At 46.2% G+C, this 26,008-nt stretch overlaps 1 protein-coding gene across 3 annotated transcripts in view; it reads left to right on the top strand.

Moving 5' to 3' along the window:
- Window positions 1-26,008, top strand: part of RECK (reversion inducing cysteine rich protein with kazal motifs) — a 143,837-nt gene that overhangs the window by 92,468 nt on the left and 25,361 nt on the right. For 2 of the 3 annotated variants that reach the window (XM_078857783.1, XM_078857800.1), the window contains 11 exons: window positions 1,291-1,324; window positions 2,592-2,789; window positions 4,299-4,590; window positions 6,953-7,132; window positions 8,539-8,751; window positions 10,289-10,425; window positions 22,378-22,599; window positions 23,565-23,750; window positions 24,462-24,590; window positions 24,810-24,981; window positions 25,796-25,991. In XM_078857783.1, coding sequence (XP_078713909.1) covers window positions 1,291-1,324; window positions 2,592-2,789; window positions 4,299-4,590; window positions 6,953-7,132; window positions 8,539-8,751; window positions 10,289-10,425; window positions 22,378-22,599; window positions 23,565-23,750; window positions 24,462-24,590; window positions 24,810-24,981; window positions 25,796-25,991 — 1,959 coding nt within the window. The remainder of the gene's footprint in view (window positions 1-1,290; window positions 1,325-2,591; window positions 2,790-4,298; window positions 4,591-6,952; window positions 7,133-8,538; window positions 8,752-10,288; window positions 10,426-22,377; window positions 22,600-23,564; window positions 23,751-24,461; window positions 24,591-24,809; window positions 24,982-25,795; window positions 25,992-26,008) is intronic. The other variant, XM_078857791.1, reaches the window with a different exon arrangement.

Raw genomic sequence — 26,008 nt, 5'->3', positions numbered from 1 at the left:
TTTCGGTATTCTATTAAGTCGTTGCTGCAATTTAATTATTCGCGCATTTAATAATGAAAATAATTACATGGGAAATTGCAAACGGATCACTAAGCTTTACAGTAGCAGCTTTCCTGAATAAGAAGAAAATACGAGATGCTGTAGTATTGCATCAGTAAAAAGGAAAGATATTGTATGTCTTTTTATATGTATTTATGAAGTGGCAAAACATTTCCTTTGGAATCAAGGCGACCATTAATCACTTCGAGGATTATGAAACAGATACCACATTGTGGGAAGTGAACATAGGTCATCTCGTGTGTGGACTTGACCCCACCATAGAAATGTGGACCTTCCACCACAGCCTTCGGCAGACATATGTACTGCATGTAAGGCGCATGTTTGTAGCTTACTTAGACGAAATCCTGGAATGCATTTATCAGTGAAAAAAATACATAAATATACATGAAGTACTGTACTGTATATAATGTCAACATAAATTCTGCCATTTATGTTGACATTCAGCGTAGAGCGCTGGCATTGTCTTGCCGATTCAATACAATTGCGGTTTGTCATTCAAAAGTAAAACGTTGTGGGTTGTCTTGGTGCTGTATCGCCACCTCGTGGTGAGAACTAGTGCTGAATAGTTAAATTATCAAAGTTGTGTGAGTTTGATTCATCATTGGTTTCTTTTGAATTAGATCGTGTAAAATGTGTCGTAAGCCCTCCCCCACCCGACATTTTCAACTGATAGAAGTGTCACGTGATGAAAAAAAGTACCAAATGTATTGCTGCTTCAGCAACACCACAACATTTAAATGGCTACGACGTTTCGCTGGAGATTATGTTCAGCATTATCAGGTTAACAAGAGCTCAGATCGACACACAACTTTAAAAGGCCTAACCCAAAAAAACACAATCATGATCATAATATTGGTCGTAAAAGCCTGTGGGAGTTTATTAGTTAACCTTCCATAAAGAAGAGTGTACACACTTTTAAACTTCTGAGCGCCATGCCAGTATTTTCACACATTTTATTCTGACAGGTGACACAACCTTGATTAAACATGCATAATCACTGCAACGAATGTTACATTTATAATAATAAGACACCAATCACATAAATTACGCTGCAATTATTGTTAAACATAATTTAAATTGTTATATTTTAATGATAAGTTGCATGTATCACTAGTTTATTAATATAGCTGGAAATTAGGGAATACAGCGGGCAATACATTCCTTAGTTGCAGAGCATTGTTAGAATGGCAATAATTGTATTGATAAAATGTTCTTTTTTCATTTTTTCAGACTGCTTTGTACAACTGTGTCAATCGCAATGAGAGTAAGTGCTGCTAACCACATATCTGAGTATGTCTCTTCACTTTTAAACGCAGCAGTAAATGCATGTACATCATCAACCATACTCTTATATTTTGTATGTGGAAGATTTCCATTCCCATCCTCCATGAATTACCTGCGGTTAGAATCTGGACAAGTTAGGGGAATGCTGTAAAATCGTGGGTAAGCCTTATAAAAAAGCTTAACTTAAGATGCATATTGTTTCAAAATTGCTAAACTGACAGTGATTACTGATTATATTGCAATTATAGGAGTGTAGCATTATATTGAAAACTATACTTGTAGTGTAATCAGTAATTAGCGAGGTACAGAAAATAATCAATCTTAACGACGGTAATTGGTTCCACGAAACCGGTCGTTAATTGATTTTGTCGTTAAGCGAGTATAGGAAAAACATGTCAAAGGATTAATTCGTTCCGATAGCATAGAAATTGACGCTTTTCACCCAAAAAAACGTTCTTTATAATATTTAAACAATGGTTATTACAACATAAATATACGAACAACATTATAAACACATTATTAAAAGAAACATGGTAAATCAATGCATTAATTAATATGTACTGGACCTACAACAGCCCATCGTTAACAGGGGAATGGTTGGTAAGCGAATACATTGAGCTCGATTGAGGCACAACACATTGGGCTCTATAGAGGACCGTCGTTAAGCGATTAGTCATTAACATCGGTGGTCGTTAAGAGGGGTTCTACTGTTGCTGTTAATGCACTGCGCTATGAACGTGACCTCAAGTTCAATTGTCCGCCATGGCTAACATCAGTGGTGAGTGATATTTGAACCGGTCCAACCCACACTCACCAGAATGAAGTATAGTTAAACAACCCCATTTACCGATATGGTGTAAGGAACACTTCCATCCATTACTATGATTGGAAATGAATTGAAAAAGTAAAATTCACAGAACTGAAAGTACTGTACACACATTTCAATAGACACAATCAGGGTAGCCCAACATGAGTAGTGTACATAAAATATATTGTATATGGATGCATTCCATCTTTGTGCACATTGAGACCACAAATCTTATTCCAGGAAAACCTGCGTTATGTAAAAAAAAAACACATACGGCATTAGAAAACAGCTGCAAGAAACATCAATGCCAATTGTAAAGCCTTATTCTGCACGAGACGTAAGTTAAACATCTATGAAAAAAGAGCTTCAGAGCTCATCGGATTCCTCCAGTTCTGATTTATGATAAAAGAAACGCGCGTGCCGCTTCCTCCGCGTGCAGTGGGCTCCTTGTGCTGCAGCCACGCGGGGCGCCACACCAACTGCCGGGAGTACTGCCAGGCCATCTTCCGCACAGACTCGGCACCAACTCCCAACCAGATCCGTACGGTCGAGAACTACTGCAGTGTCGCGAGCCCCGCGGTCGTGCGCTGCTTCGACAACTACACACAGTCCTACCCCGCGCGCAACCCCCTCGACAGTGAGTACGCATGGCTTCCGTCCACCTGGAATGAATGAACGCCGGCAAAAGGGATTGAACAATTCGGACGTCCAGAATAAACAACTCATTCGGGTTTCAAACGTCACACTTACTGGCTCTGACATCCCTTAAAGATGCTGGTGTGTCATCAACCGTATCAAAACACAATTAGACCGATGCGCACGTCTCTTTTATAAAATTAAACATTTAAGACGCAAGCCACAGTGCGATTGTGGCCATGTAACCCAAACGATGGCCCATATAATGACCCGCTGCAGTCTGTGCTCCTTCAGAGGAGTAACAAAACTACATGAACTCTAACTCCTGCCTGAAGCCCTCTCGTCGCGTGGCTTATCAGACCTCGACATTGCCATTTAGCTCCTGAGCATATTTCCACACGGAAGAATATAACGAACGAATGCCTGATTGCCCGGTGTGATACAGCATTATCTTTGCAAGCAAAACACCGCGATGAAAAGCATTCATTGGGTGCGTAACCAGCTCATTTAGCTCTGCCAGTAAGTTCCTGTTAAATATCCAACACATCGTGTTGTCGAATTGCTGCATTACGAACCCGGAAACACGAGTCCAATTCACAGTCCCGGCCAACACCGGTGATGATTATCTGAACCGGTCCTGGGTCTCCCCTAGGTCTATTGAGCCTTAACTCAGTACCCGATGCGGTGCGTGTATATGAAACATCAGTACTGGTGGAAACAAAGGTGGGCGGGTTTGTTGCTGGTCACCCACCCCCTTGTGTGCTGGTGCCGACCTTCACAGGTGCTCGCTAACAACACTTGCCCCCACAGTCTACGGCTCTACGGGGGTCCTTGGTCTTTGTATTGGCTACCCGTCAAGTATCAAGTGAACGATAAGATCCTGCTACTGACCTACAAGGCACCCCATGGGTTAGCCCCGTAATATTTGCAGAAACGGATCCATATTTATTCTCCAGAGATTTTAAGATCACCTTTTAATTATGCCGAGGTCAAGGCTCGTGTCCTGGAGTAATCACCCCTTTTGCCAGTGCAGCTCCCAGGCTTTGGAATGCTTTTCATGTACCAAGAAGATATTCAGAGTCGTTTAGACCTATTTAAGTCGGTTTTGAAAACTCACTTCTTTAAAATTGGCCTTACTCCCCCCCCCGCTCCCGCCTAGTTATTTCCGTTGACCCTGCAGGTTCTGGTTATGCCCCGCTTTCCATGCGCAGTGGCGCATCGGGCATCTACGGACGAAAGGCACCTCTTCACAATCGTAAATTATCCGTAATGAAGGTTCTTTTCCCCAAGACACCAGTGTGCTGTACTAGTAACGAATTTGCAAGTTCTGTTCACGTGACAAACCTTACGAATTGGCTGTGTCGGGTGGTGACGGGTTTAGCGACATATGCGATCTAACCCCCCCACCAAAAAAAAACTATTATGGATGATATTGGTCGTGAAAGCCTACTACGTGTTTAAACAAACGTAAATGACGAACGACCGCTGTTGACTGTGCGCGCGCACGAAGGCCTCCACTGCTGCGAGCGCGCGGCTGACTCGAAGTGCGAGGCGGCATGCCGCCGCGTGCTCGTCACCATCGCGTCGGAGCAGGAGATGGTGGAGGGCCTCATCGAGGGCTGCGGCCGGCAGCCTCTGCCACAGGACCCGCTCTGGCAGTGCTTTCTGGAGGGCGCCGACACGGGGGGCGGCCGGCGGCGTTCAGGCGGCGGCGGCGGTGCGCAGGACGCGGCCTCTTCACCCACGGGCCTGGATGGAGCCAAGCTGCAGTGCTGCTCGCGAGCCAATTCCCCGCACTGCAGGTGGTTGGCTCGCGTGAAGCTCACGAGGGCCGACTTGCGTTCCTAAAAAGCGCTCGCCGAAGCGCCTCGGCAGTGACGCAAAGCGTCTCGGCAGTGACGCAATGCGTCTCGCATCACCGCTTTTCATCTCAACCGTTCCAATGCCCTGCAGTGGGGTTGTTAAGGTGGACCCCCCCCCCCACAACTACCTCGTGGCAGCTGTTCCCGTTTGGTGCAAGGTGATCGGCAACACCGTTTGTCAATCCACTGCGTGAATGGGGCCTCTCCTTGCCATGCTGCTCACGTGGGTTTATACCAGGGGTCGGCCACTAAAATATCAAACAGAGCCATTTAACAAAAACATCGAATTCGGTACAAAACTCAATATTTCAAGAGCCACAATGCATGTGAATACATTCTTACATTACGTCACGAAGCAGTCCGTAAAGAGCCGCACGTGGCCCCCGAGCTGCAGGTTGCCGACCCTTGGTCTAGACCACACTTTGTGTGTATGTTGAACTTCTTTCGCACCATACGTAGTCAACCGTGCCATGCTGGCCAGTGTAGGTTAGTGAAAGTGGGCATTTGACTTCCACTGCCCTCTACTGTCCACCATGCAGCTCCGCAGGCCGATGGGAACCTGCTTTTGAAAGGTGGTTACCCATCCAAGAGATTCTCCAGGCTCAATCCAACTTAGCTTCCAATATCTGATGAGATCAGAAGGTAATTTTGGTCGTATGAGAAAACCAACACTACCTCAAGACGTTTCTATTTGGAGTGACAAATGTTGGTTATTGGAAAAGTGGGTTGCTTTGGGTTTCCAATGTTTTCCTTGTGATATACAATTTCCCCCCACAGTACGTAACGATGCATCCATTTATATATGACAATATATTACGCATAAAGTGCGTGATAATCAATTTCTTTTGTTTTATTCGTACTGTATATGTTGCACATGATAGGCCATCGCAGCCACCAAAAGAGCTACGAATTCCACAATGTTGTATATATGGAATTGCTTCTTGAATTGAATTGCGGCCGCCGAATTGTGACACTCTAATAGGGAGGAGCACGAGTCGCTACGTGCATCGTTGCGATTATTCGACACGTTTATACCAGTGCTGTTCACTAATTTATGAGAGGGGGGGACACCTTCGCCGATAAAACATCATCAGTGTGAGTGTCACCACACCCGCCTGCCAAGGGGGTGTTTTCACCATTCGTGTATTGTCGGGGGGCTGCACGTCAGGGGCCGCACGAAAGGTCACCAGGGTGTCGCCAGTGGCCCGCGAGCCTTGCAATGAGGAAAAACTGCGTTATACTACAGTAAAGTAAACCTGATGAAGATAATATCGCAGTTATTGTTGTTTTTGTTCTACATTGGGGCAATAGGTGGCACCATTTCCCCACAGCAAAGGGAAGAGAAAGCCAGTAGAGTGGTCTGGTACAGTTCGTATTGTTTGCTCTTTGTGTTTGGTTTTCCTTTTTTAGTCAGCACACTGAACATGACCAATGTTTGTTTTTCTGTGCAGTGCTGCGTTGATGTATGATCTGGCTGATTCGTGCTGTGGGAGAGCACCAACAAGCTAGGGGTTCAATCAGCACATCATCCTTCGGAGGTCAATAAAATTAGTACCTTGGCCTCAAATCCAAGGGGGGTCAATTAGGGCAGAGGGAGCCTCAAAGGGCACCTCATCTGGCATTTTGCTCAGACCGTCCAAAAACCTTTCGGTGGCTCTGCTAAAATCATTATGGAGATGCTTGCTATTTCCAGCGATAGTCCTGACAAAGTAGTGGAAATTTCAAAATCCTGTAAGAAGGAACAATTTTATTCATGGTGCACGCACTGTTGACTTTCCACAAATACTGTATTGAAAACATTGACTTTCTGTGACATTGTTTATGACAACAACCACCAATTCTATGAAACATGTCAACGCCTCAATGCAGCAGTAGATCACATTATTGAACCCCAAGTGGCATATGGGACCAGTTTTCTCTCTAATGTGTTTTTTGAGTTGTGAGCCTTTTATAGGTGTTTCCAGAATGTGCAGGGAATTGTTGGACATCGTGCCGAACAACACACGGTACAACCTGAAAACACATGGGAGCTACACATCACAACCGCAAAAACCTACGTGGTAGCATATAACACAAAAGCAGAAGGCCACGTGGCTGATAGAATGCGTAAAAAAATGCGTATTTTCTACGTGGAGAGAAAAATATGGGAATGAGCAGTAGTATAAGACAGTCTAGTTCTCTCCTCTGATACCGGAAAAATTAAGGCCTTGATATTTGAGCCGATCGCCCATTCTCCCTTGCCTACTGGCATATTCGTGTGTCGCCTCACCCCCCCCCCCCCGTCGCTCTTGCTGTGGTTCAGGGATCTATGCGTTGGACTCTTCAGCATGAGCTGGGGTAGTGCCCAGAGCTGGCAGGAGTTTGAGCGGGAGTGTGAGTACCGACTCCAGGAGCCATCCATGATGGGCTGCCTTGCGGACGTGCGAGAGCCGTGCCAGCTGGGCTGTCGGGACCTCAACTACTGCACCAACTTTAACAACAGGTGTGTGTGTGTGCTTAAAGCAAATCCTGAGACAGCCCAATGGTTAGTTGTTTTTGTGTGTGGGATCTATATCTAGGAATATGACCACTGCAGGCAGTGGCAGTTCATGATTTCTGTTTGTGGGGGCTACAAGCTTCATCTCGGATTTTTACAGTCTCAGGTGGCATGCACAGGTGGATTTAGCAATGGCTTATGTGCTTGCTTTGCTAAATAAGCACGTACAGTCCATGCAGCTTCCCAGACGCCCAGTACTTGTGCATTCATTGCTGGTGCGTAATTATCATCCACTTTGAAGTTGATTGTAGCTTCCCAAAATTGGACCTAATTTTTCATTTACATTTATATATGTCATACGTATAGTATACATGGATACACCACAGTTAGTCGATTGGCAGATCGTTGTGTGGTGGGGCGATGCAGTGGTATTCATTTTGACCTCTTCCAAGACATCTGGTCAGTTTGGAAAAGTAGGCCAAAATACCTTCTACAGGAGCTTTCTCGAGCTCCATCTAAAGGAGGCCCTTCCACCAGTAGCGACTAGAGCGAGCGATTGCAGGGCTGCACCATTACCCTTTTCCACCTGTCATACATCCAGTTTCAGCACATTACATGCAACATTTTGCACGTGCATCATATCCGAGCGCTATCCAGGTTCAATCGTGCTCAGGTTGCAAAGTTTGTAGTGTGCGTCATTTTCGGTGTGTTGCCTCCTTTGGCTAAATCTCTCAACGTCATGTCTCTGACTCACGTATGTTCTCCGAACAATTTGTTCCACTCTGCCTCTCAGTGTAGTATCAAGCATTTACCACTCCACGCTTATTTTGTACGCTTTCGCTCCATTTTGTCATTGTCTAAATTTCTGACCTCATAACAACTCGCTGTGCCTGTTGGTCACCCACCTAAGAAACATCCTGACGTGATCCAGCAGTAAAGCATTCACCGCTTGTTGTAGAGGTTAATGGTTTGGATGCAGCGGCCACCCTGGTTATTATTGCAGATGCATTAACCATAAAATATACATACCATCTGATTCAAAAATCCCATGATATCATTCGCAAGAGAAGGCCATTGTGACCTGGCATCATGGTCCAAATTTGTAAACTTTGAAAACGTACCTGCAAATTGCTCAATTGGCATTGCACATAGCAAATATCGCCCCCTACTGTGAAAAACTTGGCGGGACCCTCCTGAAAAAAGTGAAGAGCTTCAGTGAGGCTTTCCCAGCTGAAATAATCCCTTGCTGATCTTTCAAGATTTGAAAAGGTCAGGCATCTTCTAGGTGACTTGATCAAAGGCCAATCGGCAATAATCTGAAAAAATGACAACTAGTTGACTCACTGGTTTACAGATAAAAGCCATGCTATGCAATACATTATTCTCACGAAAAAGGCGTGCGACCCTGGCAGGCCGACGGAGCTGTTCCGTGGATGCAACGCGCAGGCTGACCAGGGTGCACTCAATGACATCCGCCTGTGGGAGCGCGGCACCATCCAGATGCCCTTCCTCATCATTCCCGTCAAAGACATTCGCCGCTGCCAGCCCGAAACGTGGAAGGCCATCGCATGCGTGTTGCAGGTCAAGCCGTGCCTCGGTAGCTCTCCTGTTGCCATCATATGCAGGTGGGGAACTCTTGCGGCGGCACAGGAAGCACCGCCACGCACTCCTTCCCAAATAAACAATGTGATGAGCTGTCTGGTTCATTTATATGTGTGTAATGCGGTGTGAGTGGACTAGTGGCCACGGGAAGTAATGACAGGGGAGTCAGACTACAGTGCGAATGTACTAGTGGCCACGGGAGGTAATGACAGGGGTATGAGTTGTGAGTGTTAAGAGACTGATGGCTACGGGAATGTTTGAGAAGGGAGCGTAGTCAGGTAACGGAAGAGGACGGTAGAGTCTGCCAGTGGAGCGAGTGTCCAGAGTCAGCGAGAAGGTTAGGGAAGGGGGGCGTGGCCTCGTGTTGGTATATAAGGGAAATGCGCGGGAGACGCAGGGTCGTTGCAGTGGGGTCTCCGCCTGATGTCAAGTGAACTTGTCTTTAATAAAGTGCCATCTCAAGAAATGTGTGTTAAGTCATTACATATGTATATCTGTTCTCTATGTTCATGAAACATGTGTCGAATTGTGCATGTAAGAAATTATGCAATGTCAAGTTTATGGAAACATTTAGTTTTTGCTAATATCGTAAACGGGACACTGCAAATGAAACAGAACAAATGATAAACAATATCAAAGAGACAGCGAGTTAAACAATAATAATGTTAGGATATAATCATGACCCCAGATTTTTATAATTCATCGAATCTCTGGGGGGAGTGAATGATTACACACCGAACATTAAACTGTTATTAGAAACTAGCCTTTTGCCCGTCCAAGGACGGGCGTATTTCAGTAAATCTGAAACTTGCAAGTGAAAATCAGATCACGACGTGATATTCATTGCATCAATTTGTGTACAATTTGTAAGGCCGCGGTGACACAGACTTATATCATTTAAAAGTGATAATCCCTTGTTCATCATGACGTCCTTTTTACTTCTCTGTCTCAATGGCGTTATTGAGATCGCGTGAAGTGAGGGTTCTATCTTTATAGTGAGGGTTGTAAGTTGACGCTGAGGAGGCGCCTCGCCCCCCCATGTGGAGTGACGTCACCCGCTAATTATTATTAATGACGGGGGGGGGGTGTCCATTTGGAAGACGTCATCTCTTCATGATTATTAATGAGCGGGGCTCTTCGATGTGTAGTGACGTCACCTGCTCATGATTATTAATGAGGGGGGGGGGTGCTGCATGTGGAGTGAAGTCACCCGCTCATGATTATTAATGAGGGGGGGGGGTCTATTTATAGGACGTCACCTGTTCATGATTATTAAGGAGGGGGGCTGGCCGACATGGAGTTACGTCACACGCGAGACACACAGACATTATTGGCTCATTATAGTAGTACATTCCAAACAATTCTGTCATTAAAGATGCCACGTAAATATGATGATGCAATTTCAGAAAAAGAATCTTGAGTGTTTGGTCATTGTACTGTCATTGATGTTCATGCTGGTAGCTGATGTGGTCATTATGTGTATGTATGTTGAACTTCTTTTGCACCGTACATAGTCAACCATGCTAATCGGAGGTGCAAAATGTGTATGATCATGGACAGGTCTGACTGTGTGGACATCTTGGAGCAGTGTGGGGACATGGACCGCTTTCCTGCCGGACACTCGGCTGACACAATCTGCGACATCCTCTCGCCCACAGATGAGCCGGAACAATGTATCCCTCTCTCACGCTACCTTAGTAAGTTTCACATGCATGCATCTTGTCACGAGTGGCTTGCATTCTTTGTACGGGGCAGCGATTACACCACCAAGCTTAAGATAAACTGGTCAGAATAGGCAGTGACGTAGCGTGTGTTGGCATAGGCTTAGGTGTAAGGAATAAATCTGGCCCTTCTGTCAAATTTCCCCTGACATGCTGTATCCCAGAAGTTATACTGCCCATGCATTCAATAGCTGTGTCACTGGGAATAGGTACCAGTGGCCTACTTTTATAAAAGATATGTAAATGTACCATTTTGTTAGTCTACTGCTGGATGAGGGTCCCCAATTGCATGCGGATCATTTGGGATATTTCACCATACTGCCAATATTTCTGTATGCTGATTCATGCAGTTTGGTGAAGGTGTGGAGCATAGATGTGGGAGCATAGAGTAGTACAACAGTGAATTTTGCTGTACTATGTAGCCCTGCAGTCTATAAAAACGTGCTGTGAATGTATGTTCAACTTCTTTTGTACCGTACATAACCAACAACACACATACAATCACATGCAACACAGCACTGCAGATGTGCTGTGCCGCATGTGATTGTATGTGTGCGTTCATTGAGACGCGAATAGCTCATTCATTCTATCATGCCGCGATCAATGCACCGAGTATGCCTGTCTTTCTCACTTTGATTCTATCTGTAGTGCCCAATTTAATTTCATAGCGTTCAGAATTAGGTTCATATTGGTAGTTATATATATAAAAAAAAATCTCTCAGAAGAAATTTTCCAAACAAACATGGTAGAGATCTTTCAGTGGTAGAACGCATTTTCAGGAGGAGGTCTTTGAGAAGAGGAGTTATGAAAGAGGCCATGAGAGGTGGGGGACGCCATCTTGTCAGGATCGAGATAGGCATCTTTATGTAGTCTGGGTTGCGTTGCTCCCATTCTCAACACGTTAATTGTGATCAAGAGTTCACAAGGACTATTCTATAACCCAGAGATACATGTTTGTAGAAAACGGTGATTACTTTAGAGCCACTAGTAAATATGTCGAGAGCGCTGTGGCAGATTTGTGAAGTATGGGAGGCCAAGTGCCTCATGCAACCTTCTTCTTGCCTGGAACTGCATGGTGGGCTGGAGCTCGATATGATTCTGACACCTGTGAGCCCTTCTACCTCTGCAACTGTGGCCCAACGTAAATAATTTATCAGATGATTGGAATTCAGATATAAGTTCAACTGATTGTATGATGGCTCGACAAAGAGAGACGACCGGATTGCCAGGCAAATAGCCAGTTAACGGTTGTATATATTGTGATTTTTTCTAAAATTAAATATAAAAATGTATATTCTATGGTTCTTTTGGTGAAGTCACATAGATAGAAAAATAATAACAAAATAATAAAAATTAAAATAAAGTGAATACAAAAATAATAAAATATCACGACGTCTCGATCGCAACACAAGCGGTCGTCATTAGGAACAGGGAGGTTAGCCTCTGAGGGCAAGCTGTTTATAAAGGTTTAGAGTTGGGCGGGGTATCTAATGTTAATGTAGGAGAGGGCCCCGACCCTGGCAGTAGGTCTACACCAATCAAAGCATTGCACCTCACTCCACATACCCACACTGCTGACGGTGGAGGTGGACAAGAAAACACAAATCATGTCATGACCCAAAGTGGTTGATGACATCTTTCCAATGATTGCTGAGTTTAAAACCATCGTCTCGGTTTAAATTGTGTCTGTGTCTGTATATATGGATGGCTTTGTGAACGAATCTTTTTTGATAGCCAGTCGGCTTGCAAAGTACCATCGTCTTAGAGAAATAAATTTTAGGTGAGCCAGCCGTATTAAAGTAATGATCAGCCACGGCAGAAGTATTGGTCCTGCCGTGTTTCAGATTTGCCTTATGTTTACGAACACGGTCTGAGACATGTTGTTTGGTTTCCCCAATGTAACTGCTGCCGCAGATACAACTTAGTTTGTAGACGCCGGGATATTGCATGTCAGGAATCTTGTCCTTCACAGATGGGATCAGATCACGAATTTTATGCACTGTGTTAAATCGGACCTGGATCTTGTGTTTGTTCAAGATTTAGGAAATATTTTTGGTTATCCCTGCTATGTAAGGTAAGGTGACGGTTTTGATTGGATCTTCAGATGGCTCCTTCCTCACGGTTGGAGTGGTGGCTTTGCGGATTGTGTAGTCAAAATATCCATTCGCCTTGAGAGCCTGGTGTACGTGTTTGAGTTCACTGGTCAGGTGTTCATGGTCGGAGATACATTGAGCTTTTTGGTGAAGCGTTTTATGAGGGGATTCTTTTGGGATGGACGATGGTGGGAATCAGGTTTTAGGTAGGCGTCAGTATGGGTTACTTTCCTGTAGACAGAGTGGCTCATTGAGCCATCTGGTCTCTTTTTGATTAAGACATCCAAGAAGGGTAGCATGCCATCCTTTTCTACTTCCATGGTGAATTTGATTGCTGGGTCTATGGAATTGATGGTGGTCGTTACGACAATAATGCACGAATCTAGGAAAGAAGCACTTGGAAACCTGTTTTTAATCTAAGCAACTTTAATATTACTTACTCTAACACCAAATTCTTACCATCAGAATACCGACAACAGTGCCCATGAAAATATACGTACTCATCAATCCGTACTGGATGATCATAAAAGCATCAGTGGTCAAATTTCACGATCCCGGGGTTAACCAGGACAATAGGCAACACCTTAAAATGGCAATATTCGCGTAGAATGCGTTCTCATCAAATGCGTATAAAATAGTTAGAAAACGTCAACCATCGGATCTCACAATCACGTGATGAAAATAAACAATAGGCTGTCTCATGGTAACGCGACCATGCACAATGCCCTTGTTATGGTGTGTGAGGCATGCAAGCTGAGATTTTTCTTGGCCCACAACCTGTAAAAGGTACAGTTAACAATAGTGAGTGAGTGTAAAGTTAATGTTTCTCCTTTATGAACAATACCTCAAGTTCCACAACGATGTGTATGTAGAACGGCAGGCTTGGTCCACAGTTGTAGTGCGCTCGCGGCCCTGCTGCTCGTTGCTCCTTCGCACTGTTGTCTGTGCATCATACTCGATCAGCAGTTGGAGTACTCTGTGGTCACGCTGCTCCTTATTCCTTCTAGATTTGAAGCTTTCGTGACTGCAAGGATTCATATTCTTATTCCTTGTCAGCTGCCTGCTTCGAGCGAGCACCCTTGGTGCCCCCCCCCCCTCTCTCGGGAGGTCTCCTGCTGTGCGCCGTTGTCTCACTGCTCCTCGCTCACTCTCCAGAAAACTCTTATTATCAGAATATCAGTCACTTGGACAACATAACTTTCCCAGCCTATAGATTGGACAACATTTAATGCACACTCGATATTAGTATTTAACTAAAATATCCACTTAACGTCTCACATATCTAAGCTGACCACAGTATTATATGAAAATGCATTCTCACACCTCTTAGCTTCTCACTACTCTTAGTTTAGTACAGTACAACTTCTCGAAGTCCTTGACTCTGCAAGTGGCTCAAAACATAAGGAAAAACATAGAATACAACTTTCAGCAATACTCAGAGTCTGTCAGTGCAGAACTCAACACTTAGCAATACAGAGCCTTTGCCTCAGCAAGACTCGACTCTCTGGTTGTTTGCGAGGACCATACCCCGGAGTTTCCCCTCAGCAAGACTAACTTGTATGATTTTCGTATATTGGTACATAGGGACTTCTTCCCTAAGACACGTCAAAAGCCCAAAGCTCCTCCTCCCATCACGCCCCTTGCATTGATCTGGTCAGCCTAATTGCACCTTTGTTCTGGCTGCCTGGACATCCTGACACCTAATGTCATAACCCATATAAAACTCCCTTCCCTCCGGAGGTCATCTCAAGATTGTGTGAACGCAGATATTCTTAATTTCCCCCGGTGTAATGTGCGTCTGTAGCCTTGATTATTTTGAAACAGCCTTCTTTAGGTCGGCTCATCCTTAAAATGGATTCCTGCTGCAGTATGCAATTAGAGCCACTGGGAAAACAAAGGTGGTTGGGCAGGCTCTGGTTATACTCCTGACATTGAGGCCAACAATGAAGTTTTGCAGGTGTTCGTGCATCCTATTGTTCTCCATATGGATGTACACAATATCCTGGAATCATTCTATACAAAAAATGTTTTACACGATTTAAATGGAACGACATTAAACAAGGAAACATTCTTTATTGTGAGACTGAGAAAGACGGAGATCTTACTCTTCTTATTCTTTGGGTCTTTCGGTAAAATCACGTAGATAGGTTGATATTTGATCCTTTTGGCGGTAACCCGGGTTACCAAATAATACAAAATGGCCGAGGCAATAAAATATTTTATTTCTGGGACACTATTTTTTCCAGGGGTGTACTTAACTCCGCGACTGGGGTACCAATCAACCCAAAATCAGTGCCACTTCGCGATGTCGAAACGCAGCGAGGACGATTGTGCCGAAACTCTGAGCGCTCGTATGCACCAGTGCATCGTGTACAGCTCGAGATGAGTCGATTGCTGCATCCCCGACCATCAACAGACTAAAAATGACTGCATCACGGACATTATGCGAGAGCCGGGGTGCTATGGTACCCCGGGGTACCGCCATAAGGTTCATATGGTCGTGGCGATGTTACCTTACATAACACTGGCAACAAGATGGTGTGGGAACTCGATAGACGTAGAAATAGCTTGTTAATGGAGTCTGCATGGAAACTGATTTTCACCTCACTAACCAAATGATTTTTCATTATAAAAAATGTACTTAACAAACATGTTATTTTGGTCGTGGAGAATTTACATAATTCGTATTATGTATATCTTATGAATGATCCTTCGATTCAATACTTCAATACAAAACTTCCATAATACGTTATCAGGTGTATATGCCTAACCCACATCTCATGACACTTATGTATATGTAGTGACGCAGTTCAGAGACAGGAATAATTTGAGGCACCTTTCTTTATTTTTGCACACAATGGGGACTGTACGCACCCTACGTGGGTGCACACTATCTTACCTATCAACGTAATTTTTTGTCTGTCCGTCTGTCTGTGAACGCACACTTGCGAAGGATTTGGCTGGCAAACCGTGGGGTTGACGTTTTGAAAAAGTAGCCGGGTACCACGCCGTAAGCCCCGTGGTGAGCCAGCGCTATTCCGTTTTCCCATCCATCAACTTTAAAGCAGTTAAATAAAGAATGTAGTGAAATTTATTTATTTATTATTTCCTCACACCGCTAAAGCTGCCCGGGGGTTGCCCCTAGCAATGCACACACGTCATCGGTGGAGGGGGGGGGGGGGATTTATCATTCACGTTCAAAATGCCAATAAAATACACACAACGCTGAGGTAAATTCATCAAAGTGTCATGTCCTTTTCTCCCCCCCCCCCCATCCCACCCAATATGTGAACTTACTATTTTAGGGTCGGTAGATACTAATATTATAGCGCTTAGATAGTATTATTGTAGCGCGGGCAGGGGGGATCGTGGGTGGGGGAGGGGGGGGGTTAGCGGCCCAGCCTCCAGCCTACCAAGGTGCCACCTCGGCCGGCTGGGCAATCTAGGTGAAGCCGGGGGCTCTGCACGGGACTAGGCCTCACCACGCCACTCTGCCAGGTGAGTACTTTGTGCTATAGATTTGATATATACTGCTATAGAGTCAGTATGTACTACTGTAGTGATAGCAGGTACCAGCACAGTCAGTATGTACTGCTGTAATCATAGCAGGTGCCACCGCAGTCAGTATGCACTGCTGTAATCATAGCAGGTACCACCACAGTCAGTATGCACTGCTGTAGTGAAAGCAGGTACCATCACAGTGGATATGCACTGCTGTAGTAAAATCAATTACCACCACAGTCAGTATGCACTGCTGTAGTGAAAGTAGGTACCACCAAAGTCGCTATGCACTGCTGTAATCATAGCAGGCACCACCACAGTCAGTATGTACTGCTGTAATCATAGCAGGTGCCACCGCAGTCAGTATGCACTGCTGTAATCATAGCAGGTACCACCGCAGTCAGTATGCACTGCTGTAGTGAAAGCAGGTACCATCACAGTGGATATGCACTGCTGTAGTAAAATCAATTACCACCACAGTCAGTATGCACTGCTGTAATCATAACAGGTACCACCGCAGTCAGTATGCACTGCTGTAGTGAAAGCAGGTACCATCACAGTGGATATGCACTGCTGTAGTAAAATCAATTACCACCACAGTCAATATGCACTGCTGTAGTGAAAGCAGATACCACCAAAGTCGCTATGCACTGCTGTAATCATAGCAAGCACCACCACAGTCAGTATGTACTGCTGTAATCATAGCAGGTGCCACCGCAGTCATTATGAACTGCTGTAATCATAGCAGGTACCACCGCAGTCAGTATGCACTGCTGTAGTGAAAGCAGGTACCATCACAGTGGATATGCACTGCTGTAGTAAAATCAATTACCACCACAGTCAGTATGCACTGCTGTAGTGAAAGCAGGTACCACCAAAGTCGCTATGCACTGCTGTAATCATAGCAGGCACCACCACAGTCAGTATGCACTGCTGTAATCATAGCAGGTCCCACCACAGTCAGTATGCACTGCTGTAATCATAGCAGGTACTACCATAGTAGGTATGCACTGCTTTAATCATAGAAGGTGCCACCATAGTCAGTATGCACTGCTGTTATCATAGCAGGTACCACCGCAGTCAGTATGCACTGCTGTAGTGAAAGCAGGTACCATCACAGTGGATATGCACTGCTGTAGTAAAATCAATTACCACCACAGTCAGTATGCACTGCTGTAATCATAACAGGTACCACCGCAGTCAGTATGCACTGCTGTAGTGAAAGCAGGTACCATCACAGTGGATATGCACTGCTGTAGTAAAATCAATTACCACCACAGTCAATATGCACTGCTGTAGTGAAAGCAGATACCACCAAAGTCGCTATGCACTGCTGTAATCATAGCAAGCACCACCACAGTCAGTATGTACTGCTGTAATCATAGCAGGTGCCACCGCAGTCATTATGAACTGCTGTAATCATAGCAGGTACCACCGCAGTCAGTATGCACTGCTGTAGTGAAAGCAGGTACCATCACAGTGGATATGCACTGCTGTAGTAAAATCAATTACCACCACAGTCAGTATGCACTGCTGTAGTGAAAGCAGGTACCACCAAAGTCGCTATGCACTGCTGTAATCATAGCAGGCACCACCACAGTCAGTATGCACTGCTGTAATCATAGCAGGTCCCACCACAGTCAGTATGCACTGCTGTAATCATAGCAGGTACTACCATAGTAGGTATGCACTGCTTTAATCATAGAAGGTGCCACCATAGTCAGTATGCACTGCTGTAATCATAGCAGGTACCACCACAGTCTGTTTTCACTGATGTAATCATAGCAGGTCCCACCACAGTCAGTATGCACTGCTGTAATCATAGCAGGTACCACCACAGTCAGTATGGACTGCTGTAGTGAAAGCAGGTTTCACCACAGTCAGAATGCACTGCTGTCGTGAAAGCACGTACCACCAAAGTCTGTATACGCTGCTGTAGAGAAAGCTGGTACCACCACAGTTGGTATGCACTGCTGTGGTGATAGCAGCGATCACCATAGTCGGTATGCACTGCTGTAGTGAAAGCAGGTACCACCACAGTTGGTATGCACTGTTGTAGTGATAGCAGGTATCACCACAGTCAGTATGCACTGCTGCAATCATACAGGTACCACCACAGTCGATATGCATTGCTGTAATCATAGCAGGTACCACCACAGTCGGTATGCACTGCTGTAATCATAGCAGGCACCAACGCAGTCATTATTCACTGCTGCAATCATAGCAGGCACCACCGCAGTCAGTATTCACTGCTGTAATTATAGCAGGTACCACCACAGTATGTACTGCTGGAGTGATAGCAGGTACCACCACAGTAGGCACTGCTGTAGTGACAACGGTAATCACCACAGTCGGTATGCACTGCTGAAGTTAAAGCAGGTTCCACCACAGTCAGTGTGCACTGCTGTAGTGAAAGCAGGTCCCACCAAAGTCGGTATGCACTGCTGTAGTCTTAGCAGGTACCACTACAGTCAGTATGCACTGCTGTAGTCATAGCAGGTACCACCACAGTCAGTATGCACTGCTGTAGTGAAAGAAGGGACCACCAAAGTCGGTATGTACTGCTGTAGGGAAAGCAGGTACCACCACAGTTGAAATGCACTGCTGTAGTATTAGCACGTACCACCACAGTCGGTATGCACTGCTGTAATGAAAGCAGGTACCACCACAGTCAGTATGCACTGCTGTAATCATAGCAGGCACCGCCACAGTCAGTGTGCACTGCTGTAATCATAGCAGGTACCACCACAGTCGGTATGCACTGCTGTAATCATAGCAGGCACCAACGCAGTCATCATTCACTGCTGTAATCATAGCAGGTACCACCACAGTCAGTATGCACTGCTGTAATCATAGCAAGTACCACCACAGTCAGTATTCACTGCTGTATTGAAAGTAGGTACCACAACAGCAGTATGCACTGCTGTAATCATAGCAGGTAACACCAAAGTCGGTATGCACTGCTATAGTGAAAGCTGGTATTACCACAGTTGGTATGCACTGCTGTGGTGATGGCAGGTACCACCACGGTCAGTATGCATTGCTGTAGTGATAGCAGGCACCACCACAGTCGGTATGCACTGCTGTCGTGAAAGCAGGTTCGACCAATTCGGTATGCACTGCTTTTGTGATAGCAGGTTTCACCACAGTCATTATGCACTGCTGTAGTGAAATCAGGTACCACCACAGTCAGTATGCACTGTTGTAGTGATAGCAGGTATCACCACCATCAGTATTCACTGCTGTAATCATAGCAGGTACCACCACAGTCAGTATGCACTGCTGTAATCATAACAGGTACCACCGCAGTCAGTATGCACTGCTGTAGTGAAAGCAGGTACCATCACAGTGGATATGCACTGCTGTAGTAAAATCAATTACCACCACAGTCAATATGCACTGCTGTAGTGAAAGCAGATACCACCAAAGTCGCTATGCACTGCTGTAATCATAGCAAGCACCACCACAGTCAGTATGTACTGCTGTAATCATAGCAGGTGCCACCGCAGTCATTATGAACTGCTGTAATCATAGCAGGTACCACCGCAGTCAGTATGCACTGCTGTAGTGAAAGCAGGTACCATCACAGTGGATATGCACTGCTGTAGTAAAATCAATTACCACCACAGTCAGTATGCACTGCTGTAGTGAAAGCAGGTACCACCAAAGTCGCTATGCACTGCTGTAATCATAGCAGGCACCACCACAGTCAGTATGCACTGCTGTAATCATAGCAGGTCCCACCACAGTCAGTATGCACTGCTGTAATCATAGCAGGTACTACCATAGTAGGTATGCACTGCTGTAATCATAGCAGGTACCACCACAGTCTGTTTTCACTGATGTAATCATAGCAGGTCCCACCACAGTCAGTATGCACTGCTGTAATCATAGCAGGTACCACCACAGTCAGTATGGACTGCTGTAGTGAAAGCAGGTTTCACCACAGTCAGAATGCACTGCTGTCGTGAAAGCACGTACCACCAAAGTCTGTATACGCTGCTGTAGAGAAAGCTGGTACCACCACAGTTGGTATGCACTGCTGTGGTGATAGCAGCGATCACCATAGTCGGTATGCACTGCTGTAGTGAAAGCAGGTACCACCACAGTTGGTATGCACTGTTGTAGTGATAGCAGGTATCACCACAGTCAGTATGCACTGCTGCAATCATACAGGTACCACCACAGTCGATATGCATTGCTGTAATCATAGCAGGTACCACCACAGTCGGTATGCACTGCTGTAATCATAGCAGGCACCAACGCAGTCATTATTCACTGCTGCAATCATAGCAGGCACCACCGCAGTCAGTATTCACTGCTGTAATTATAGCAGGTACCACCACAGTATGTACTGCTGGAGTGATAGCAGGTACCACCACAGTAGGCACTGCTGTAGTGACAACGGTAATCACCACAGTCGGTATGCACTGCTGAAGTTAAAGCAGGTTCCACCACAGTCAGTGTGCACTGCTGTAGTGAAAGCAGGTCCCACCAAAGTCGGTATGCACTGCTGTAGTCTTAGCAGGTACCACTACAGTCAGTATGCACTGCTGTAGTCATAGCAGGTACCACCACAGTCAGTATGCACTGCTGTAGTGAAAGAAGGGACCACCAAAGTCGGTATGTACTGCTGTAGGGAAAGCAGGTACCACCACAGTTGAAATGCACTGCTGTAGTATTAGCACGTACCACCACAGTCGGTATGCACTGCTGTAATGAAAGCAGGTACCACCACAGTCAGTATGCACTGCTGTAATCATAGCAGGCACCGCCACAGTCAGTGTGCACTGCTGTAATCATAGCAGGTACCACCACAGTCGGTATGCACTGCTGTAATCATAGCAGGCACCAACGCAGTCATCATTCACCGCTGTAATCATAGCAGGTACCACCACAGTCAGTTTGCACTCCTGTCATCATAGCAAGTACCACCACAGTCAGTATTCACTGCTGTATTGAAAGTAGGTACCACAACAGCAGTATTCACTGCTGTAATCATAGCAGGTACCACCACAGTCTGTATGCACTGCTGTAATCATAGCAGACACCACCACAGTATGCACTGCTAGAGTGATAGCAGGTACCACCACAGTCAGTAGGCACTGCTGTAGTGATAGCAGGAACCACCACAGTCGGTATGCACTGCTGAAGTTAAAGCAGGTACCACCAGAGTCAGTGTAATTCTAGATTTGAAGCTTTCGTGACTGCAAGGATTCATATTCTTAGGTTTTTTCGGTAAAGTCACGTAGGTAAAAACATTAAAATTATGAAAAGTAAAATAAAATAAAAATCACGACGTTTCGGAGGCAACACAAGCTTCCGTCTTCAGGTGGAACCGTCACAGCCACGACAGCTGTATCAAGTAAACAGCTGTCGTGGCTGTGACGGTTCCACCTGAAGACGGAAGCTTGTGTTGCCTCCGAAACGTCGTGATTTTTATTTTATTTTACATTTATTAATTTTAATGTTTTTACCTACGTGACTTTACCGCACAAACCTAAGAATAGAGTCAGTGTACACTGCTGTAGTGAAAGCAGGTACCACCAAAGTCGGTATGCACTGCTGTACTCTTAGCAGGTACCACCACAGCCAGTATGCACTGCTGTAGTCATAGCAGGATGCCACCACATTCAGTATGCACTGCTGTAGTGAAAGCAGGTACTACCACAGTCAGTATGCACTGCTGTAGTCATAGCAGGATACCACCTCAGTCAGTATGCACTGTTATAGTGAAAGCAGGTAATCACCAGTCAGTATGCACTGCCGTAGTGAAAGTAGGTTCCACCACAGTCATTATGCACTGCTGTAATCATAGCAGGTACCACTCCAGTCAGTATGCACTGCTGTAATCATAGCAGGCACCACCACAGTCAGTATTCACTGCTGTAAACAGAATAGGTACCACCACAGTCAGTATGCATTGCTGTAATCATAGCAGGTACTACCACAGCAGTATGCACTGCTGTAATCATAGTAGGTACCACCACAGTCGGTATGCACTGCTGTAGTGATAGCAGGTAAACTATAGTCAGTATGCACTGCTGTATGTAAAGCAGGTACCACCACAGCAGTATGCACTGATGTAATCATAGCAGGTACCACCACAGTCGGTATGCACTGTTGTAGTGAAAGCAGGTACCAACACGGTCTGTATGCAGTGTTGTAGTGAAAGCAATGCAATACATAATGCAATGCAATACATAATTTGCATGGTGGCATCACAACAGTGTCCCAGATGTGTGTGTTGCAATTAAGCTTGTCTCAAGTGAGCCCGGTGTGCGTGTGTGTGGTTTTGCACGTGTGTGCGCTTTCTTGTGCTGTGGTCACGCAGCCCCAGGATCCATCAACAACGGTGGTGGCGGCAGCAGTGGTGGTGGGGGCAAAGGTTGGGGGCCGGGGGGGTCTGGCAGTGGTGGGGTCTTGTCTGGAGTCAGCTCTGAGGAGGTGGTCCACCCGTGCAACCCCAACCCGTGTCCCACGAGTCACCTGTGTGAGGTGAACCGCAAGGGCTGCACGCCGGGTCAGGACTGTCTGCCCTACCTGTGCGTACCAGGTGAGAGGCTGTGGACACAGTGGCTGATGAGGCCTGTGAGTGGTTGATTCAGTTTTAATCTACATAAAATGAAGATTAAGTAAATGGTTTACTTGCAGGCATTTGTGGTCAAGTGGGCACCTGAGTCATGAGCCCTTGACGAGTAAAGAACAGCAAATAATTCAACTATTGTGCGTGCACATTTTCAATGCTTATTTTCGCAAACGTGTAACGACTCCAGGAGACATTCTTTATTGAAGACACGTTCACTTGACAGGTGAAGACCCTGACTCCAACACCAGCCTCGAGCCTCTCCTCTCGACCCCTTTTATTCCCAGCATGGCCATCCCTTGACCCTTGGCCACGTCCCTTCTTTCGAACCCTCTCAATTGCTCTCAGTCCCTGATCTCCACCTGCCCCCTTCTATCACTTGGCCACAACCCCTATTCTCGATCCTTCTCGTAGACTCCAGATCGTTCACCTGTCTGTCGCTTAACCTGTCATTACCCCCTATGGCCCCTAGTCTCTCCCCATGCTAATTCCCCTGTCATTACCCCCGTGCCTACTATGTCAATTAACCTGTCATTACCCCTTGTGGCCCCTAGTCTCTTCCTTTGCTAATTCCCCTGTCATTATCCCCTGTGACCGCTAGTCCCCTGTACTGTCTTTACACATGGTTAAACCACCTCCTGGTTAATTTGCCGACAAAGAACGGAGATTTACCTGTAAAAAAAACAAATAATATGACTAAATTATTATTTATCAGAATACAAAAATGAATCTCAATTTTCACCGGCATTGCGTATAAATAATGAGTGGTAATTTTTTAATCTGTCATCGAATGCCATTTGTACACAATGTTGGGGCCCATTGATATAGACCATAGGTTCCTGAGCTCCTTGTCAGAAGGTGATCTCCACTAACCGCCTATTTAAACATTTCATCACGTCTAACCCCCTCCCCCAACCCCCTCTACCTGTGCATAGGCTGCAAGCTAGGAGAGGCATCTGACTTCCTTGTACGGAAGGACAGCATGGTGCGGGTGCCGGTGGCCTCGGGTGAGGTCGGTTGCTACCGCCTGTGCTCGTGCGGGACAAGCGGGCGACTCGAGGACTGCGCCGAGACGCCCTGCCTCGACACTCGCTCCTGCATCGTCGGGGGACAGCGCAAGAGTACGCAGGACCCCCAAAACGAACTCTGCCATGACGGAGACACTGCCTTGGTCATCACGATCATCATTATCAACCATGATCAATCCACTGCTAGATGAAGGCTTCCCCTAGCACTTTCTTGATGTCACAGTGGTAAATACAGCAGCCTGGGTTTGATTTCCCACTATGTACTTCAGTGGCAAGTAGTTTCTGAAGCTGTCCAAGGCCTCCCTTTGTCTAAATTTATAGCCCTTTTTTATCATTCAACTGCCTCCCTGTGCCATTGGATTGTGAGGGTTATTTTAACATACTTTATAATGTCTGGTTAGTTTGTATTGGTGACGGTGTGTAGTGTAGATGTTAGAGCATAGAAGTACAGAATAACAATACATTTTGATGCAATGCCCACTGCTGCCCCACATCATTTTAGACCTGTTATGCAAAATGGTCATCCATCCAAATACGATATTAAACATTGCTTAGCATCTGAGATCTGATTAAATGTGGTGCTCTCCAGGTTATTTGGTCAAAATACTGATGAAGCATCAGATTTTGAGAGGCATAGTTGGATGGGCGGGGTGTTGTGAGGGGCCATATATCTTCTGTGCTGTGCTGATCTTTAGAGGGGCTCGCTAACAAACACTCGTCCCTTTGGTCTATAAGGATAAATTGGCAAACTTTGTGTGTATATGCCAGACCTTGACTTTTGCCTGCATGCGCGCATCCCCACAGGCCACGGCACACACTTCCGAGTGGACTGCAACGTCTGCTCCTGCTTCGCTGGCGAGCTGAGCTGTTCCGTGCGCCAGTGCCTAAGTGGAGAGAGCAGTGAGGAGGATCGCCGGCGCTTCACAGGTTCCAGTAATAACAATAACTACTACATTCGGTTAGTCACGCTATTCTCATCATGAAGGAGCTATGTTTGGCAAACGGATGTAATCACCAGTAGGGGGCGATGCTGCAGTTCAGTTTTATACAATTAGGCCTGTGCTTTTCACCTACAAAAGATTGTTGGGTGTACACACACATGCACACGCACAAGTAAAATATGTGATCGATCATCCCACCGCCCCACCCCAGGCCTGCCGTGTAACTGCGCCGACCAGTTTGTGCCCGTGTGCGCCATCAATGGACGCACGTACCCCAATGCATGCATTGCCCGCTGCACCGGCCTTCAGGACAGTGAGATCGAGTATGGCACGTGTGCTACCCGCGACCCCTGCAGCCCCAGCCCCTGCCCGTCCGGCCAGCGGTGAGAAGTTTGTTGTTTACTTATCTATCTATCTCTGGTAGTTGCTAAGCACAAGGGTCTAAAGGCCCAAAATCGCCATGCGGCCACCGCCAACAAACTCGGAGACGATAAGACTTGGAGGCACTTCTTTATTAACAAGCACCATCGGGGTTAACACTCTTAATAATTAGTCCATCTATTGTCGGCGACGCTACTCAGCCAGGACAGTTGGTAGGTTGCCTGACTAGCGGCGCCCCGAGATGGTGAAGATGGAGATGACGACGAGAAGAATGGTGAAGACGACGAGAAGAATGGTGAAGATGATGAGAAGAACGGTGACGAAGGCTTCAGCAGCACGATGGGAATCCCACTCCAACAACAGCCCCGAGGTCCCCTACAGGAGCCCCTCTTATACTGTCAGCCCCGGACCACGCCCCCTTTCTGGAACCTACGAGCGGGTTCCTGGTGTGCCCCTTCTGTGACCATTCTCCTAGATCCACCTCTCGTGTCTATCCTGGCCTGCTGACGTCAGGACTGCCGTACGCCACAGATCCCCTTTCCTGCCAGCAGCCAGTGCTATGCCACTACACGTTTGTTGAATTGAACACGGTTATAAGATTTGGACTAGAGATGATTGGAGGGAATTTTCCAAGGTTGAGCAGTGTGAGGAATACGCAGAGGGGTGCTTGGACCAGAAGTTTTGTGGCTGAACACAGTATGGTGGACTGAATCGACCAGGTCATAACAATCCTGGTGTCAATTGTTGCACTGCGGCGCTTGGTGCTTTTCTTCATCAGTCCCCTTTCGCTTCCCCGGTATGACGTTTGCGCTGTAGGTGCGTGCCCACGCGCAGGGTGTGCCTGAGCTCGCTAGAGCAGTTCAGCTGCGAGCAGTTTGAGTGTCTCTCCCGGCAACCGGCCTGTGAGGGGCAACCCCAGGAGCCTGCGTGCGACACCACCAACACGGAGCACCCGTCCCTGTGTGCCCTCTACGTACGAGGGCGTTCCCTGGCCTACACCGGACCGTGCCAAGTGAGTGTCCATCGCTG

Source organism: Lampetra fluviatilis, chromosome 1, assembly GCF_964198595.1.
Source record: "Lampetra fluviatilis chromosome 1, kcLamFluv1.1, whole genome shotgun sequence".
Lineage (NCBI taxonomy): Eukaryota > Metazoa > Chordata > Hyperoartia > Petromyzontiformes > Petromyzontidae > Lampetra > Lampetra fluviatilis.
Note: the sequence above shows the minus strand (reverse complement) of the source record. Positions and strands in the feature narration are given on the sequence as shown.